This window comes from Sinocyclocheilus grahami, unplaced genomic scaffold (assembly GCF_001515645.1).
Source record: "Sinocyclocheilus grahami isolate Dianchi unplaced genomic scaffold, SAMN03320097.WGS_v1.1 scaffold1061.1, whole genome shotgun sequence".
Taxonomy (NCBI): domain Eukaryota; kingdom Metazoa; phylum Chordata; class Actinopteri; order Cypriniformes; family Cyprinidae; genus Sinocyclocheilus; species Sinocyclocheilus grahami.
Window position 1 is genome coordinate 156,602 of NW_015506240.1, and position 17,500 is coordinate 174,101.

A 17,500-nucleotide genomic window follows, 5' to 3' on the forward strand; every position below is an offset into this window, starting at 1 on the left:
AAAGCCGAAGAAGAGGCTCGTCGGAGAAGCATTATAGCCGTGACGGCGGCAAATAAATATCAAATCATTAAATCATTATTTAAAACTACAAAAAGGAGACAACAACGGAACAGGAGATGATGGCATTCTTTCAATCTGTACAAGGACTTGTACCACGGCAGATCAACATTGTTTGTTGCGGACAACTACTGATGTATAATGCTATGTAGTATAATAAATGATAAGACACTTGTTCTTTGCTTTGTTTTATTTTATATAAGAAGGTGTAACATTAAAATATATTAAAGTGCACATAAACACACAAAACTCAAGTACATATGGAGGGAGCGGATCTTGCAGACCAATCACAGCGCTCGCGGTCTGCGTAGAATTGACGCACTTTTAGATTTTTGGAGAGGTGCACGTCAGGCTATGACGCATGGGTGTGCGTATGGGTGTGCGTCTATGCGTAAGCTACGGCGTAGGTCCGACGCAGAAGTATAAATCAGCCTTAAGTCCGATGCGTACTAATTAGCATAAATTTGCAAAACAGTATTAAATAGAGTCTTCAAGCAGTGAGGATGATTTTGTTGTCCTCTCGCTTCTTAAAAAGAGAAAAAGAAAGGAAATATTGGGTCCATCCAATCCTGAGATATAGATAGGAAGCATCAGGAGCAGCGGGATTATCATGTGCGATTCAAAGTTTACTTCAGGATGTCAGTGGCTCAGTTTGATGCTTTGCTAGCGATACTAGAGCCACATATTAAAAAAAGAACACCACCAATTTGTGTGAACTCAATGTGCAAAGATCTTACAGTGCTTTGTGCTGCGAGATGAAGTGAATGAATTTGACAATCGCCACTCTGAATTTTGGCGTTCGCATGTACGGTGGCTTTCAATTGTCAAAACACTTCTCAAAATGCTTGCTACGGATGCAAAAAACGCAGGTAAATCGAACCCGATCCGAATTTTTTTTATGACGGACCAAAGTTTCGGAGGCAGTGTGTAAACGTGATTGACACAACGTGAGGTCGTATTTATTTGTCAACATGCGAAAATTTCTGACTCAGTGTGCAATGGCCTTAACTTACACTTGTGTTGCGATATTACTGTCAGATCCAATATAGTCAATCTTTTTGAAAATCCAGCGTCGAATTGTGTCTGGATCTTCATTAAAAATAAAGTTCATTAGCTCTTTCCTCATCAGACGGAAGGCAACGCGAACACTGTTTTTCTACAGTTTGGCACTGAACAACCTCTTGTTGTCTTCAGAGCCATCTTTATCATTTGATTTCTGCGTAGACCTGCATATAATATCAAAGACTATAGAATTCCCAAGACGTGTCACTCGTATAGTTTTGCATGTGGAAAAATGCAAAGCTTAATATGGCCACTTAATCGCAGGAAGCCCCGCCTTCTGAATGAAAGAGCCAATCGCTAATCGGTAAAGTCAGCTCGTCACTGCAGCTGCTTTTAGAAGTCCCGGTTACTACACCCTGTGTTCCATTCGGAAGGGCTCATCCCTATGCCTTAATCCCTTCAAAGGGTTTACCCTCCGGAGTGACAGCTTCGAAGGGTTGAAGGGTGTAGGGCAGGGCTGTCCAAACTCGGTCCTGGAGGGCCGGTGTCCTGCAGAGTTTATATGAATATTGAGGGAACGACATATTTTTATGAATATGATTGTTTTCACTCCGAAGTGCCCTTCGGAGGGCGATATATCCCGTTTGGAACGCACCGATAGAAATAGTCAGCACGCTGAGACGTGCGCTCAGGACTGCGCATGCGCACTGACTGATCTAGCCTGAAAAATAAGCTTTTTATAATGCTATTTGAGCAAAAGAAACAACATTTATGAGACAGTTGTTGTCAGATTTCATGGTGATTTCAAATATAAAATTTTATCGTAAGCTTAGTGAACAGTTTTGGAGAATTTGATGTTTCCCCATTCAAAGTGATAGGAGCTGCACTTGCATGCATGAGAGGCGTTTCAAAGATGGCCGCCGAGTGACATGACTTGCCTTAAAGGGACTTTGCGCAAATCACGCATGGTCACGCAGGTTTTTTTACGCATTAAACTCGTGGCCACGAGAAAAATATGTCGTTTCCTCAACATAAGAAATCGTGGCCGCGAGAAATGGATGTCGTTCCCTCAACATAGCATCTTGAGGCCACGACATAAGGATGTCATTACCTCTACAAAATGATCTCGTGGCCACGACAAAACTAAGTGAACCGAACATGTCAGCTCCCAGGCACCGTACTGATAGTTTTCGCGTACATATGATACGCAATTTGTACCCCACAATCCTAATCCTACCCATTGCGTATCATATGCACGCCAAAGTCCATTTCTGCGTAGTACGCCAAATCGAAACATAACTCGTGCTATTGATACGTACTTTCATGGGTAAGTTTTGGCAGACTTACTTCAAGCTGTTTTTAGAGTAATGGCAACGTTTTGAGTTCTGAAACTTTTAGGGGTTGTTTTTATAGTACTATGACCTCTTATTTGTCAAAAGATCAAGAGAATTTTAGTTTCTCAGTTCATGACACCTTTAATCATTTATCAGCTGGAAAAATCATTCTGAAAGTGATTCTAGCTGTAGGCTATTCTCTGTGCCATTATCAAGTTGCAGTGTGGGGGGTTCCCTTTTCTCATATAATTATAATGATATTATTATCGTTATAGTTATCCTTTTATTACTGTGAAATCTTCACGTGTATAGAGTTTGTGAAGGTGCATATAGAACTAACATTTCATTTTTGGCTCATACACCTCAATGAACTTCTCCTGGGAGGAGAGAAGATCAATTTGTGCGTCCTCCGTGACAACCTAAATTAATAGTTTTTTTTTCTTTGGTTCTTTGGCAACAAGCAGGAAGATCAATATGTCCAAACGAGCTCAGGAGACTAACACACATTACCGTTAGGTGAGGTTGCTTAGAAACTGCCATTTATTCATTGGAGATCTCTGACAGCGCGTGTCTCTCACTGTACTGCGAGTCATCACATCACATAGCTCCAGTTCTTAGGGGTGATGAGTTGGGGGTGAGGTGTTAAGATCTGAGCTGATAACTAAAACTTTGTAGGTTTGAACACAGAATATTCACAAATTAATGTAGCTTGAACCACCCAAAACTGAGACGCCATTGGTGTTTTTTTTTTTTTGGTACATATTTTAGCCTTGGGTGTGTCATATGTTTTATGAAATAAAAATTAAAGTAAAAATCTCCTGCTTTAACACCATTCTTGTACGCATCTGTCATTTAAACAACACTTGAGCTAACACTGCAACTAAGTAATACAAGTTACCCCTAGCTGGCTCACCCTCCTCTTCAAAGTGGGTGGTTTTAATTTAATGGAAGGCTATTCTACCTTTGTGAAGTGAATAATTATAACCAACTTCTTATACTAAACCTTGAAGCCTATCCATATAATGTTTTTTTAAACCATGCTTAACCCTTTTGCGTTAATAATAGGCCAGCTCATTTCGTTATTGATAATATTATTATTCCCGAAACGCTGCATCATCGCGTGGGTGGGACCAGTCAATCAACCGGCTCGTCGTTCTCATTGGTTCATTCAGGTGGCTGTGTGGGCTGCGTGAATAAAAGTATGGAGACTGAGTCCAAGTAAGAGCAAACCGTAGATGGATAAAGAGTGACTCTATCAAAGGACACGAGAACAAAGAAGTTTCAGCCAGCTTCGCCAAGTGATCGCCTTGACGCTTGGAGAACAAGAAGCTCTGTAGGTACTCAAGGTAACAGAGGAGATTTTGTACACTGTAGACAAAAGGTTTTGGATATTAAACTGGTAAGACAAAGACATAGGCTACATAGAAAAACAAAGATCTCAAACATTATAAATTAATTGTTGAAAAACCTACGAGCAGAGAAGATTATATGAGGAAGATTAAGTGCACTTAAAGCCTGTTTTCTTCTCTCATACCGCAGGAATCGCTGTAGACGATGGAGTGGTATGTTTTGGTGTTGATGCTGAGCTTGCCAACCTTGAGTCAGGCAGATTGTTCAGCGCAATGTCTGAGATGCGCGCAACAGATCTCCGACCTGGACTCTGCAGTAACCCGCTTGGTAAGATTACTCCTTATTTTCAAACAGTTTTTTTTTTTTTTTGCATGCGCTTAATTTGGCCATAAATGTGATGAATGAGAAGGAGATGAAAATGGCACAACCGACAGAAATAAATGAAACTTTATCGTTATTGGCTTTGCACTTTGTACCATGCACAATGGCATAAAGTTAGCATCTAATCAGAAGCAATTAGTATCCTATACAGCATTAATTAAACTGAACAAATTAAGCATGAATGGTAGCGTAATGTAAATTGACTTGTAAAAGACAATGACTTCAAACTCAATACAAATATAGCCATTATAAATGAAAAATAGAAAGGTCTCTCTGTAAACTTGAGAAATGGTCGCATCCTTTGTCATTAACAAATAAACTGGGCGCATTCAGCACCATGGAGAGCGCTCGTTTAGATGATCATATTGGAGAAACCTATACTGAAAAAAAATTAAATACATATTAGACATGTCTTTCCGCTGTAAACTTACAAATCGCGGATTCGGCATTAAACGTTTCGATTAAAAAAAACAAACAAACATAAGATTTAGATGTTTTTAAAGATAAAATGCTACTTGTAGAACTTGAAAACCCCCGAATTGGTTCTAATCTCAAACTTTAAAAAAAAAAAAAAAGAAAGAAAAAGATAAACGGTTCTTCAAACAACCATCTTCTAATCAATAACTATTTTGGCTGTATGGAGTTCTCGAGTTACTATGATTCTTTTGAGATTAAAAAGCACCATGTCTTCAAATTTAGGCTCTGCAGAACGTGGTTACCAAGTTCTCTACATCAGTGAATCTCAACCTTTTGGCGTACCGGACCCCAGTCCAATTCAGAACCATCCTCAAGGACCCCCAGAACAAAATTGACTCGTATCGTTTGTGTCTTTGTGAGGACCAAATGCAGTCAAGTGTAATTCAAGTTAGCTGACTTGTCCAGTATTTGGCCATATCTTCAGCTATATTGGATTTTTCTTTCATGGGAACATGTCAAAATATACAAAATGTATACAAAAATTCATACTTTATATGGCCTTACGTCAAGGACCACTAGGGGTCCATGGACCCCTGGTTGAGAAACACTGCTCCACATGATGCTTTTACTAGAAATAAAACGTTCTTTGAGGAACGTCCGCGGTATCAGAATATAACATCCTGAAACTTTTATTTCCAAGAGTGCACAGAGTCAATCTTACCCTACTTTTCTTTCTGCAGACTTGCACTTTAGAATGTGAAGGAGCCGTTCCGTCTACTAGTACATTAGACAGATGTGAGAAAGCTTTCCAGGAGCTTTCAGATGAATTCGCGGAGCTCAACCCCGACGCAGAACGCAGCGCGTTACACGCGGAGGATCTCCAAGAGAAGGCGTCCAACCTGGTCAAACGATACGGGGGCTTCATCAAGAGGATCGACAAGAATAAAAAGAAGGGTTTCGCCTCACCCTGGAAGGAGAACGCCATTCTAAAAGGACTGTTCGCGAAGAAATACGGAGAATCGCTCTCGAAACTGGGCGAGCGAGACGTCCCGTCGATCACGGAAGACGACGAGGGCGAAGATGTGACTGCGGAAAAAGAAACGGGAGTTTACGATAACGACGCTCCTTTTAACGAAGTCAAACGCTACGGCGGGTTTCTCCGCAAATTCGGGCCAAAAAGAAGCAACTTTGTGGATAACACCAGCCCGCAGGTGTTGCAGAAGAGATACGGCGGGTTTATGCGAAGAATTCGCCCGAAGTTGAGGTGGGACAACCAAAAGCGATATGGCGGGTTTTTACGGCGCCATTTTAAAATCTCCGCGCGCTCTGATGAAGAGCCCTCATCGTACGAGGACTAGCTTTATAGATAACCCAACCAGAACTCATTAAGCCAACGCATTTCAGTTTCCACCACAAATTTGACCCTGGAGCACAAAACCAGTCATGGGTATATTTGTAGCAATAACCAAAAGTACACGGTATGGGTCAAAGTTATAGATTTCTCTTTTACGCCAAAAATAATACGGAAATTAAGTAAAGATCATGTTCCATGAAGATATTTTGTACACTCTAAAAAATGCTGGGTTGTTTCAACCCAATGTTGGGTCAAATATGGACTAACCCAACTGTTGGGTTCAACTTCAAGTTTTGATTAGCAATAGCCTATGCATTGCTAAGAACTTAATTTGGACAACTTTAAAGGCGATTTTCTCGATATTTAGAATTTTTTTTTTGCACCCAGATTCCACATTTTCAAATAGCTAGTTGTATCTCGGCCAAATATTCATCATACACTAAAAAATGCTGGGTTAAATATAACCCAGCGCTGGGTGGGTTCAACTTCAAGTTTTGATTAGCAATAGCCTATGCATTGCTAAGAACTTAATTTGGACAACTTTAAAGGCGATTTTCTCGATATTTAGATTTTTTTTTTTGCACCCACAGATTCCACATTTTCAAATAGCTAGTTGTATCTCGGCCAAATATTCATAATACACTAAAAAATGCTGGGTTAAAAAGGGACAAACCCAGCTATTGGGTTGTTTTGAACCCAACCGCTGGGTTTGTCCCTTTTTAACCCAGCATTTTTTAGAGTGTAACAAACCACACATCAATTGAAAGCTTATTTATTCATCTTTCAGATTATGTATAAATCTCAGCTTCGAAAAATTGACCCTTATGATTGGTTTTGTGGTTCAGGGTCTCAAATGTCATGACCTTACACGTGTTGAGGCTGCTTTACTATCCCAAATGGCTGCTGACCTCTGGACGCCATCAAGCACCAGTCAACCTGTCAATCATGCGCTCGGGACGTTTCAGTGACCGACCACTTGTTGTTGTTTCCCATTAACTTTACCCCATGTAAGCAATCAGTACATCCTGCAGATAATGCTTGTTTAAGATGACCAATAAAGGGCAAGAACTTTACCCGCTAAAATTGTTCGATTAATGTTTTGTGTGATTTATTTTTCCAACTTAAAATAGCCATATTCCCGTTCAGGAAATGCTACTATACGATTTACTGCTATTTTACTTACTAAGCTTAAACCCTTTTTTACTCTATTCCAAAAAGATATGGACATGTCCATCTGAAAGTCAAAACTCACGTCGCACAATAATATTTAGGTAAGCCACCTGTTGGTCAAAAAAGAGTTACAAGTTAAATTTAACACTTGAAAAGTATTTTTTCCTGAAGTATTGTGCTGAAGAAATACTTAGCGATATACAAAAAGCACCTCAGACCTCTTCTGTGAAACAGCTAAAACACCTTGTTTTACTATGGTAAGCGTGTTAGAAATATGCAAAACAGTCAACTGTTGAACTACACGGAATCAGTTTTTTCAATGACCGTCTATTCTTAAAATTGGACATTTGATCCTCTAATCTTGGATATGACGTTGTTTAGGAGGTCGATTTGCTGTATTGTACAATTTGTATTTATTTTAAAAGACAAGATTGTCATGGTCCATGTTAATGCATTTTAAATAATCAACTACGTCAAATACAGATTTCACTGTAACAAGTATTTTCAGAAATACTAAGATGAAACATCAATATAGAAGAACATTATTAGAGAAAATGTTATGTGAACAGTATAAATAACGGAGTGAGCATTATACCCCAAAAATATTCTAACTACAAATTATGCACACACTGGTCAACCATGAAATTTAAAGGACAAAATGTGCCTTACATTTCATAAAAACATCCTTAAAGGGACAGTTCACCCAAAAATTTAAATTCTGTCATCATTTACTCCCCCTCAAGTTGTTCAGAATGTATGAATTTCTTTCTTCGGTTGAACACGAAAGAAGATATTTTGAAAAATGTTGGTAACCAAACTGTTGCCGGTAGCCATTGACTTCCATAGTATGAAGAAAAAATACTATGGACGTCAATAGCTACCAACTCTTTGGTTATCAAAATATCTTCTTTCATGTGCCACATGAGAAAAAACTCACACAGGTTTGGAACAACTTGAGGGGGAGTAAATGATGATTAATTTTTGGGTGAACTATCGCTTTAAACAATTCAGGCTATATTTTACCACATTGTAATTAGACTACAATTAAATCAAATGCAATGCAATGCAAAAAAAAGACATTATCACACCATGGCTGTTCTTGCAAAAAAAGTTGCAAATTAACTATAAAAAAGCAAAAAAGTTCATCCTCTATATACAAATATAGAGGATATAACATTTACACTGACATCAAAAACAACTGAACACGGTTTCAGGAGAATTTCACTCCTTCTGGTCGTCTTTCTGTTCTGTAGTCGCCTGCGGCCCGACGGTCTCCACAGTGGCAGTGTTTACGCTACTGACGGCGCTGACGGGTACAGCAACTACAGTGCCGCCCACGGCGCCCCCTACAGGCGCTGCCAGATTCTGCACCGTAGCTCCAGCTCCCACTGTGGGCAGCGTGACCAGCTGAAACGGACTGACCATTTTGACGATAGTGGGTGCTGTAGACCCCTGCGGAACCGCGGCGGTGCTCAACACGGTTAAATTAGAGCCATCAGACTGGAGTTCGGTGCCTCCGGGTGACGTCAGCACCGTGTATCCACCGATCAGGGGTGACTGGGTCGGAACAGACAGCACTTTGTCCAGCGGGAAGCCTGCGAGCTGCGTGATGGGCAGGGTGAAGTGCATGTGCTGGGCGGGTGTGGAGGCCACGGTGGCGGGACCCGAGACGGCACGGGTCAGACGGGGGCGCTTGGCAGTGGGAGGCGAGGTCACGGGGGTCATGGTCATCAGGACGTTGTTGAGGTGCTGCGATTTGCTCTTCAGTTCTTTGGCGCGTTTGCGATGGTCGTCACACTGTTGCTCTAGGGCTATAAATGCACAAAGTTAAAGCTCACTTCACTTTCCTGTTCAAAAACACAATATGCACAAAAAGTCTGTGGCTGGATGAGGAGATAATCCCAAAAACAGGTACAGACCCACTAAACTGCGTGTGTACTGCTCCCTACAGCGGTCCATCTGGCTTTTGTGACTGGCAAGAACTTTCTTCACCAGGTCCAACATCCCAAAGTTCTGGACTATATTGTTGAGCAGAGCAGCATCTGTTGACAGATTCAAGTATATGAACAATATCAAATCAGTCTGACGTTTAATAAAATATTTGTGTACATTTGCAGCAAATTAAATCAGAAATAAAAACGAAAAAAAAAGATATAGAATATATTTACACAAATGTCTTGCTTGAATTACATCAAAATTAAAATACTATTAATCAATATATATATATATATATATATATATATATTTATTTATTTATGTAAAATATATTCATATATAAACTTTTATAATTATTTATATAATATTAATTACTTAAAATATTTCACATACATATATAAAATCTCTCTCTCTCTCTCTCTCTCTCTCTCTCTCTCTCTTTCTCTCTCTCTCTCTTCTGTTAAAAGCTGTTCAATCATTAAGCAGTGTCTCCTGTAGGCTTTTTTTTCTTGTATTTTATGTGGTGATCATAATATGCTCCGGGCATATTTTTTGCCCTGACGTGATGAATGTTGCAAAGTGAAAGTAAAAGTTTCATGCAAGTTCGTTGCATACTAACAGGAAAGAGTTCCGTGTCTCTATTTAAAATCAGCACTTCTTTTATAAAGAACACCGCATTCTCGATCTATAGTTGATTTTGATTCTATAATAAGCAGACACATGCACTCTTTGTATGTTTAAAAATGCTACACTGCTAACATTTGTCATAAACATCCTTTATTGCTATAAACATACCTATAATAATAGCTGCATACAAAACACATACAGAAAATATATCGTCATAATCATATGTCTATTTGCTTTCATATTTCATGATTTTTTTTTAATACGGAAGATCTAGAGAGTGAACGCGCTCCGACTCATAACACTCGCGCACGTGGAAGAAAACGGACGGTGCTCTACAGATCACATGATTCAGTGGAGAATTATTAGAAATGATATTCTGTATAAAGAACACGTGAGAATAAATCTCTTCTTGTTTGCACTGGTTTTCGAAACAGCGTCACCACTCTTGCCTTTTTGTGCAACAGCAGCTGCTCTGGTCACGTGATCCTAGCTCAAATCTTATTGGATGCTTTGCGAAGCTGAAAAGATTAGTCGGACTGGTTGCAAAATAAACATTCGCACTTTCAGTGCGTGAATGTTCGCGGCCTATGTGGAAGCATCCATAGAAATCTATTGTTTTATTCCAGCACGTCATCGCGTCCGATATTCGTTTCGCTTTTTCGTGCTCAGTGTGGAAAGGCCTCAACTCTGACCTTTAACCTGAAGCGGCGGGTCTTGGATTCGCTCCTCCAGGCCCTTGAGAATCTCCTGGATCTCTCTCTGCAGGTCCTCCATCACCTCCTCCAGCAGCCCAGCATCCTTCAGTCCTCTCCAGAATGTCATGGTGTCCTCTGATATGGAGCAGAATGGCCGGTGACAGCGTTAAACCCATTCACTACACAGACTAACTATAATACATCACGTAAGTCTCTCACCTCCGATAGCCGTCACCCATTCTGTGCTGTCGTCACCAGCATCTGCCGAAATCGAAGCTGAGGATCCATTCACTGAAACATATATACAAATGATTAATCACTGCTCAAACCATTCAGTGGAACTATTATGACAAAACATTCTGAAGTGCAACAAAAAAATGTGTCCATATACATATGTGACCCTGGACCCCAAAACCAGTCATAAGGGTCAATTTCTCGAAATTGAGACTTATACATCATCTGAAAGCTGAATAAATAAGATTTCCACTGATGTATGGTTTGTTAGGATAGGACAATATTTGGCCGAGATACAACTATTTGGAATCTGAGAAAAAAAAAAATCTAAATATTGAGAAAATTGTCTTTAAAGTTGTCCAAATGAAGTTCTTAGCAATACATATTACTAATCAAAAATTAAGTTTTGATATATTTACGGTAGGAAATGTACAAAATATCTTCATGGAACATTATCTTTACTTAAATGAGCATTTTTGACGATCGTTTCGGTCCAGTCTGCTCGTTTTATCGTGTTTAACCACAGCTGTCGCTGTTTTTTTTGTCTGGCAGTGGTAGCAGATATGCAATCAAATTTCTAATTTGAGAGAAGTGTGCGCTGCAAACGCAAGCATTTGTAACGATTGTTTCTGTCCAGTCTGCTCGTTTTATCGTGTTTAACCACAGCTGTCGCTGTTTTTTTGTCTGGCAGTGGTAGCAGGTATGCAATCAAATTTCTAATTTGAGGCTGTATTACGTTGATTCTGGCACCCAACATCACAACAAGATGATATTTTAAGCTCCTTATGTAGCAGAATCTGCGCTGGTTTGAATGGGCCGCCTCCAGTTTCCTCTTTGTTTTGCTGCCTCCAGCTAGCGCTGTGATGTCGGCTGACCCTAGTTACCTGTGGTTGGCCTGGCCGTGCGTCACTCAGAAAACAACAGGCCAATCAGAAGAGAGGCTCATGAATATTAATTAGACAGGCCAAAATCGACCTGTTCTCAGCAGAGCTCCTGAGAAAGGAGCTGTAAAAATATATTGAGATGGTTTTTGGTACTTATACCGCAAATACATATTCTTAAAATGATATTCTTAATAACCCAAAATAAAACTCCAGAAAGGTGTACAATATGGGACCTTTAAGACTGGTTTTGTGGTCCAGGGTCACACATGTGAAAGCCCATGCATAATCTGAACAGATTAATTCTGTGAACTCGTACCGTCCACGGAGGCAGGGGTCGCAGGAGCCGTTTCTGTGGACTGCTGGCTGCTGAAAGACACTCGTGACCCCACCAGGTCAATCTTGGTACTGCGGCAGGTGTTTGACTTTAAGGTTTTGTGGTCCAGGGTCACACATGTGAAAGCCCATGCATAATCTGAACAGATTAATTCTGTGAACTCGTACCGTCCACGGAGGCGGGGGTCGCAGGAGCCGTTTCTGTGGACTGCTGGCTGCTGAAAGACACTCGTGACCCCACCAGGTCAATCTTGGTACTGCGGCAGGTGTTTGAACACAGTCTGGAGTGCTGATAGAAGTCCAGCTCACCTGAATCCATGATCTTCCTGTAGAAACAACCAAACAGTGCATTCATCTTGAAGAAACTACAGTCAACATGATATCCAAATACCACCATTCACTTATCTTATTATGAACAATTCCTCAGTGCTCTATATTCCAAAGGAAAATTACAATGTTTTCATATTTTCACTTTTGCAAATTGCTTTGCATTTATGGAACATAGAAACACTATTGTTTAAATGTTTGGAGACTTCATTTTTTTTTTTTAAGACGACTCTTCTGCTCATTAAGGCTGTATTTATGTGATCAAAAATAGATCAAAAACAGAAAAATGTTAAAATATTATTACAACTCAAAATAACTATTTTCTATGTGAATATATGTTAAAATGTAATTTATTTCTGTGATGAAAAGCTGAATTTTCAGCATCGTTACTGCAGTCTTCAGTGTCACACAGAAATCATTCTAATATGCTGATGTGCAGCTCAAGAAACATTTCTGATTATTAGCAATGTTGAAAACAGTTGTGCTGCTTCACACACACACACACATATATAAAATAGTCTCAAACAGTATTCATCATAATGCACTGCACGAAAAGTAATAATATATGATAATAAATGATAAAGGTCAGAAAATAAGATAAGCACCTTCAGTGTTTTCATTTTTAGTTTGATAAACAATGAAATCTAAAACTATTATAAAACATTTCTAGTTTATATTCTTTTTCTGCCTCAAACCTTAACATGGTCCCATTAAGGCGAATGGCTCTCTTCCAGTCCTTCAGCGTGGACTTTCCCGCTATATAGACAAACTCCTTGGGACTGATGAGATGCTCGTTCAGCTGGAACACAGCAGTGATGAATATGAAGCATTATGACGCCGGAAATGGAAAGCGGTTATATTCATTCAGGAACAGATAAAACTGTCTATGTGGCAAAGACATGCAGACAGTCCATTACTCAGAGCAGCACATATATAGCAAAACAATGCAGTAGCTTCACAATCTTTACTTACAGATCTTTTCTGAAATTATTCATGATGAGTGAACAATTTTCTTAATGTTTATATAGAGATAAGTTTTAGATATGATAGTAAACATTATCATTCACATCTGCTTATTCTTTATTATTACTGTTAACCACATTTTAGAAAAACTGAAAGGTCATCAAAACCATGAAATAACACTAATGAATGTATAATATTATGCAGTGACTACAACAGGCTTAATAAATCAAAACTATCTCATTAAAATATTCTAAGTTTAAAAAAATATATATGATTGCACAATTTTGATGCTGTTTTAGAAATACAGAATCTGTTGTTTTTATGTAAAATGGGCAATCAGTGCTGTTTGCAATAACAATTTTAAGAATAAAAAAAAAAAAATGCAGATTTGCATTTTCATTTTTTGATGCAGCTTGCGGAATCTGTTGTTTTAATGCAAGATGAGTAATCAGCACTGCTGCAAACATAATATCACAATAACCGTAATTTAATAATATAAGCATAATAATAGCATTATTTACTTTTTTAATTTCTAAAGGAAATTAATGCATTAACTAAAAACAGAACATGATAATAAATAGTGATTATCTGAATTGACTTGACGGTCCTAATTTAAGAACAAGCCTTTATCAAAAAGAGAAAAACAAATATATAAATTGAAGTGTGTCTAAACAATGTTGTAGTGTTTTAAAACAGATTATATCACATATTTACCAGTACACATTTGATGTTGATCCCCGGACACACAAACTTCTTCCAGACGAGGTTGGCTTTGCTGTCCCCACAGGTTATTGGGTAGAGAATATCACCCTCTACATCTGCATCTTCAGATATTTTCACTGTGTAAATATGAACATGGCATGTTCAAATAAGAATAACTAAAAACTTCATTATCTCCATTAGCAAAATTATGTTTTGATAAAATGTATGTACTAAAATGTTATACAAGGTTATTATACTATTAACTAAAACCATAATGTAATTACTTAAAATAAAATAAACACGATTTGAAATGAAATAAACTTAATCTTTTAAATTTTATTTCAGCTAGTTGCCAAAGTAACCTTTCTCATTTTCATTTAAAGTTGAAATAATAAAATCATTAAAACTAAATATACTAAAACTTAAATAAACAAGTGATATAGTTTGAAAATAATAACAATGACAAAATTACTAACTTTAACATTAAAATGAAAAGAAAAATGCAATTTTAAATTTTAAAACAAACAATAGTAGTATATCAATAAACTAAAACAAAACTGATGTTATGAAACAATGACCATATGAACAGCTTAATGCTTGAATAGCTCTGCATCCAACCACACACACATATGGAAATTACTGTAGCTTCTGATCACACACACTGCAAAAAGTGATGCTCTTCCTCAGTATCGTGGTCTTATTTTCCAGTCCAAATGTCTAAAGATTCTTAAATCACGATACATTTACTCGAGAAGCAAAATGACAAACTAAGAAGCATTGGTTTCTGAGAAATTGGTCAAAATTAAATGAGTTTTTGATTAAAACAAGAACAGATATCTGCCAATGGGCCAAGAAAAAAACCCAACTTAATTCAAAGGGAAAACACATTTTCATAGCCCACTGGCAGATATTTGTTCTTGTTTCAAACAAACTCATTTAAAGGGGTCACATGACGTTGCTAAAAAAGAACATTATTTTGTGTATTTGGTGTAATGCAATGTGTTTATGCGGTTTAAGGTAAAAAAACCCACATTATTTTCCACATACTGTACATTATTGTTTCTCCTCTATGCCCCGCCTTTCTGAAACACATCGATTTTTTACAAAGCTCATCGGTCTGAAAAGCGAGGTGTGCTCTGATTGGCCAGCGATCCAGTGCGTTGTGATTGGCCGAATACCTCAAGCGTGTGACGGTACCCCTACCATACTGTGATGCCGTGTCCCGGCCGGAGCAACGAGACAAAATCATTAAAACCCATTATAAACGAGGCATTCGTTGCATCCAGTGGGGACATAATTACGGATTATAATGACTTATACTGTCTTTTTACGTGTTGCGTTGCATCGTGCCGTGTAAACATAAAACCATGTCTGCATTTGTGATCGGAGAAATGACAAACAACAAGCGCTACTCTACACTAGTGGTGGGAATCTTTAGTCACCTCACGATCCGATCCGTGAGGTTCATATTTTAAATATATAAGTCCATTGCATTCCAAAGCACATAAATGATGACTTCGTAGAGCATTTGTAAGGAAAATATCGACGAGCGAGACTGCACACTTCAACTGTAACATCAAACAAAGCGCGCATCCTGTGCAGTGAAGCCCGCGAATGTCCTTGTAATTCGCTTCTTCAACCTTTCCGAACTTTATGAAAGATTATTTTACGGAAGGTTCGAGTGGTGTATGTGTGTGAGGAATTGGAAGCAAGCAGAATGCGGGTGTTTCTAAAGCAAACTCAGCGTCATCGCGCATCTGGTTAAAAACTGAGCTCGGAATCGATTCTGCAATTCTCAGAATCGTTGGAGAATCGCGATGCATCGATGGTTTGATTTTTTTCTCCCACCCCTACTCTACACTGCTCAAAACTTGCGTTTGAATCGTCAGTGCCAAATTCTTTAAATATGAAAACATACTTACAGGCTGTGACTGTGAGTCAGCATTATTTGTCAGCATCCTAAACTGTACAGGGTCAGCATGCGCGCCGAACGGGAAACGGCACATTTGGGCGGCGTTATGCAAATCTTCCCACATAGTGATGTAGACATGTGGGGGCGTGTCTAAACGAGGCGTTTTAGGAGGCCGTGGACGAGTCTTAACTTTTATAAAGAATATCTCTTTGGGTTTGCGACTTTAGTCTTTGGCAACTTTAGGGAGCGTATCTATTCACAAACAGCTTGTAACACTCCAAAGAGAAAGGAAAACTTGAAATCGCATCATATGACCCCTTTAATTTTGTTCAGTCTCTCAGAAAACAAAACTTCTTATGTACGATTTCCATCTCAAGTCAATGTATTTTGACTCAACACTGGAAGAACGTTTTGGTGTGTGTGTGTGTGTGTTTTTGCAGTTTATGCAACATTTAATGACATGACTTCTTGAATCGAAGTCTTTGTGCTCCAGGTTAACACCTTTTTAGTTAAGACCCACATAAAGTAGTAAAATCACGGTAATAACCCTATTTGAGTGGATTATTGCTCTGTTAGTGTCTTTAATCTGCGAAACGCAATTCCTACCCAACACGGTGTCCTTGGGCAGGGAGATGGTAGCACTAGACTCAGCCTCGGACTCCATAGTTTGCTCCATAATGTTTTCCCTGTGCAGGAAAAGACAAAAGCCGCTGTGAGTCTGGAAGAGGTGCATGATGGGAGCTGAAGATGGAGTCCCAAAAGAGCTAAACGCTCACCCAGACTGTTCCAGATCCGTGGCCACCAGTATATTCTTCTCCTCCTCGGCCGATGACGTCTGACCCGCTGTGTCGGGGGTCGTGACCACCACCACCTCCTCCATGTGGACGTTCACCTCAGAGGATGATGCCATGAGGTCATCGGCACCTGACAGCTGTCAATCAGCATCTGATGGGTGCGGACAGGAAGTTATCACTGCTGTTAAGTTTATTCAGATCTATTCTGACAAATAAGAGTACTGCATTGGTACCGCAGTTATGAAACAATGACCATATGAACAGCTTAATGCTTGAATAGCTCTGCATCCAACCACACACATATGGAAAATACTGTAGCTTCTGATCACACACACTGCAAAAAGTGATGGTCTTCCTCAGTATCGTGGTCTTGTTTTCCAGTCCAAATGTCTAAAGATTCTTAAATCACGATACATTTACTCGAGAAGCAAAATGGCCAACTAAGAAGCATTGGTTTCTGAGAAATTGGTCCAAATTAAATGAGTTTTTGATTAAAACAAGAACAGATATCTGCCAATGTGCAAAAACATAGCAACTTTAAAGAGAAAACAGGTGTGCATACCCCTCTGGAAGATATTTGTATTGGTGCCACGCTAAAATTATGAATCAGATGGCTTTACCTCATATTTTTTATATTATATGATGGCTTATATATTATATTACATGATTTTTATAATATATATCATGGTACTAAACGTTAACTGCAGTCATAAGCCTTTGTATTCAACAGACCTCTATAAATACTATGGTAAATGTCCAATAGCATTACACATTGCGTTAGTAAAATCAGTAATTGCATTCATTAATAATGATTAATTATAGTAAACATGTTCGCAGTCTTCAACTCACAGATCTGTGTTTTGAGGTCTATCGCTGGATGTTTGCGCTTTGCCCCAAATTGACGGAATTAAATACAAAAAAGGAGCGGTAGATATGTGCGTACTTGGGGGAAAAAAAAAATCACAATTGAAATAACACGCAGAAAAACGGAGTATAAATCGAATCTTTACCCGCAAGCGTTTGAATCCG

The 17,500-nt window shown here is 38.9% G+C and overlaps 2 protein-coding genes across 3 annotated transcripts in view; one reads left to right on the plus strand and one right to left on the minus strand.

The window, feature by feature from the left end:
• The first annotated feature begins 3,632 nt into the window (after positions 1–3,632).
• LOC107566229 (proenkephalin-B-like) lies at positions 3,633–6,104 on the plus strand. Its single transcript, XM_016251615.1, has 3 exons — positions 3,633–3,739; positions 3,933–4,070; positions 5,282–6,104. Exons 2-3 carry the CDS (start codon positions 3,948–3,950, stop codon positions 5,897–5,899), a joined length of 741 nt encoding a protein of 246 aa, XP_016107101.1. The 5' UTR covers positions 3,633–3,739; positions 3,933–3,947; the 3' UTR covers positions 5,900–6,104.
• A 1,921-nt stretch (positions 6,105–8,025) lies between these two features.
• gmeb2 (glucocorticoid modulatory element binding protein 2) overlaps positions 8,026–17,500 on the minus strand; it is a 9,542-nt gene continuing 67 nt past the window's right edge. The window contains exons 1-10 of one of the 2 annotated variants that reach the window (XM_016251619.1): positions 17,482–17,500; positions 16,454–16,622; positions 16,284–16,363; positions 13,778–13,902; positions 12,796–12,899; positions 11,942–12,099; positions 10,542–10,613; positions 10,320–10,457; positions 8,985–9,107; positions 8,026–8,876 (exon numbers count right to left, since the gene is read on the minus strand). The exon at positions 17,482–17,500 is cut by the window's right edge and continues 67 nt beyond it. In XM_016251619.1, the coding sequence (XP_016107105.1) occupies positions 8,287–8,876; positions 8,985–9,107; positions 10,320–10,457; positions 10,542–10,613; positions 11,942–12,099; positions 12,796–12,899; positions 13,778–13,902; positions 16,284–16,363; positions 16,454–16,587 (1,524 nt within the window). In that variant the 5' untranslated portion in view covers positions 16,588–16,622; positions 17,482–17,500 and the 3' untranslated portion in view covers positions 8,026–8,286. Of the gene's footprint in view, positions 8,877–8,984; positions 9,108–10,319; positions 10,458–10,541; positions 10,614–11,941; positions 12,100–12,795; positions 12,900–13,777; positions 13,903–16,283; positions 16,364–16,453; positions 16,623–17,320 lie in introns of both variants that reach the window. The other variant, XM_016251620.1, reaches the window with a different exon arrangement.

Bases quoted from the DNA above. Each gene is read 5' to 3' on its own strand.
- LOC107566229 (XM_016251615.1), top strand. From the start codon at position 3,948: ATGGAGTGGTATGTTTTGGTGTTGATGCTGAGCTTGCCAACCTTGAGT. The intron at 4,071-5,281 runs GTAAGATTACTC...TTCTTTCTGCAG, and splicing joins ACTCTGCAGTAACCCGCTTG to ACTTGCACTTTAGAATGTGA.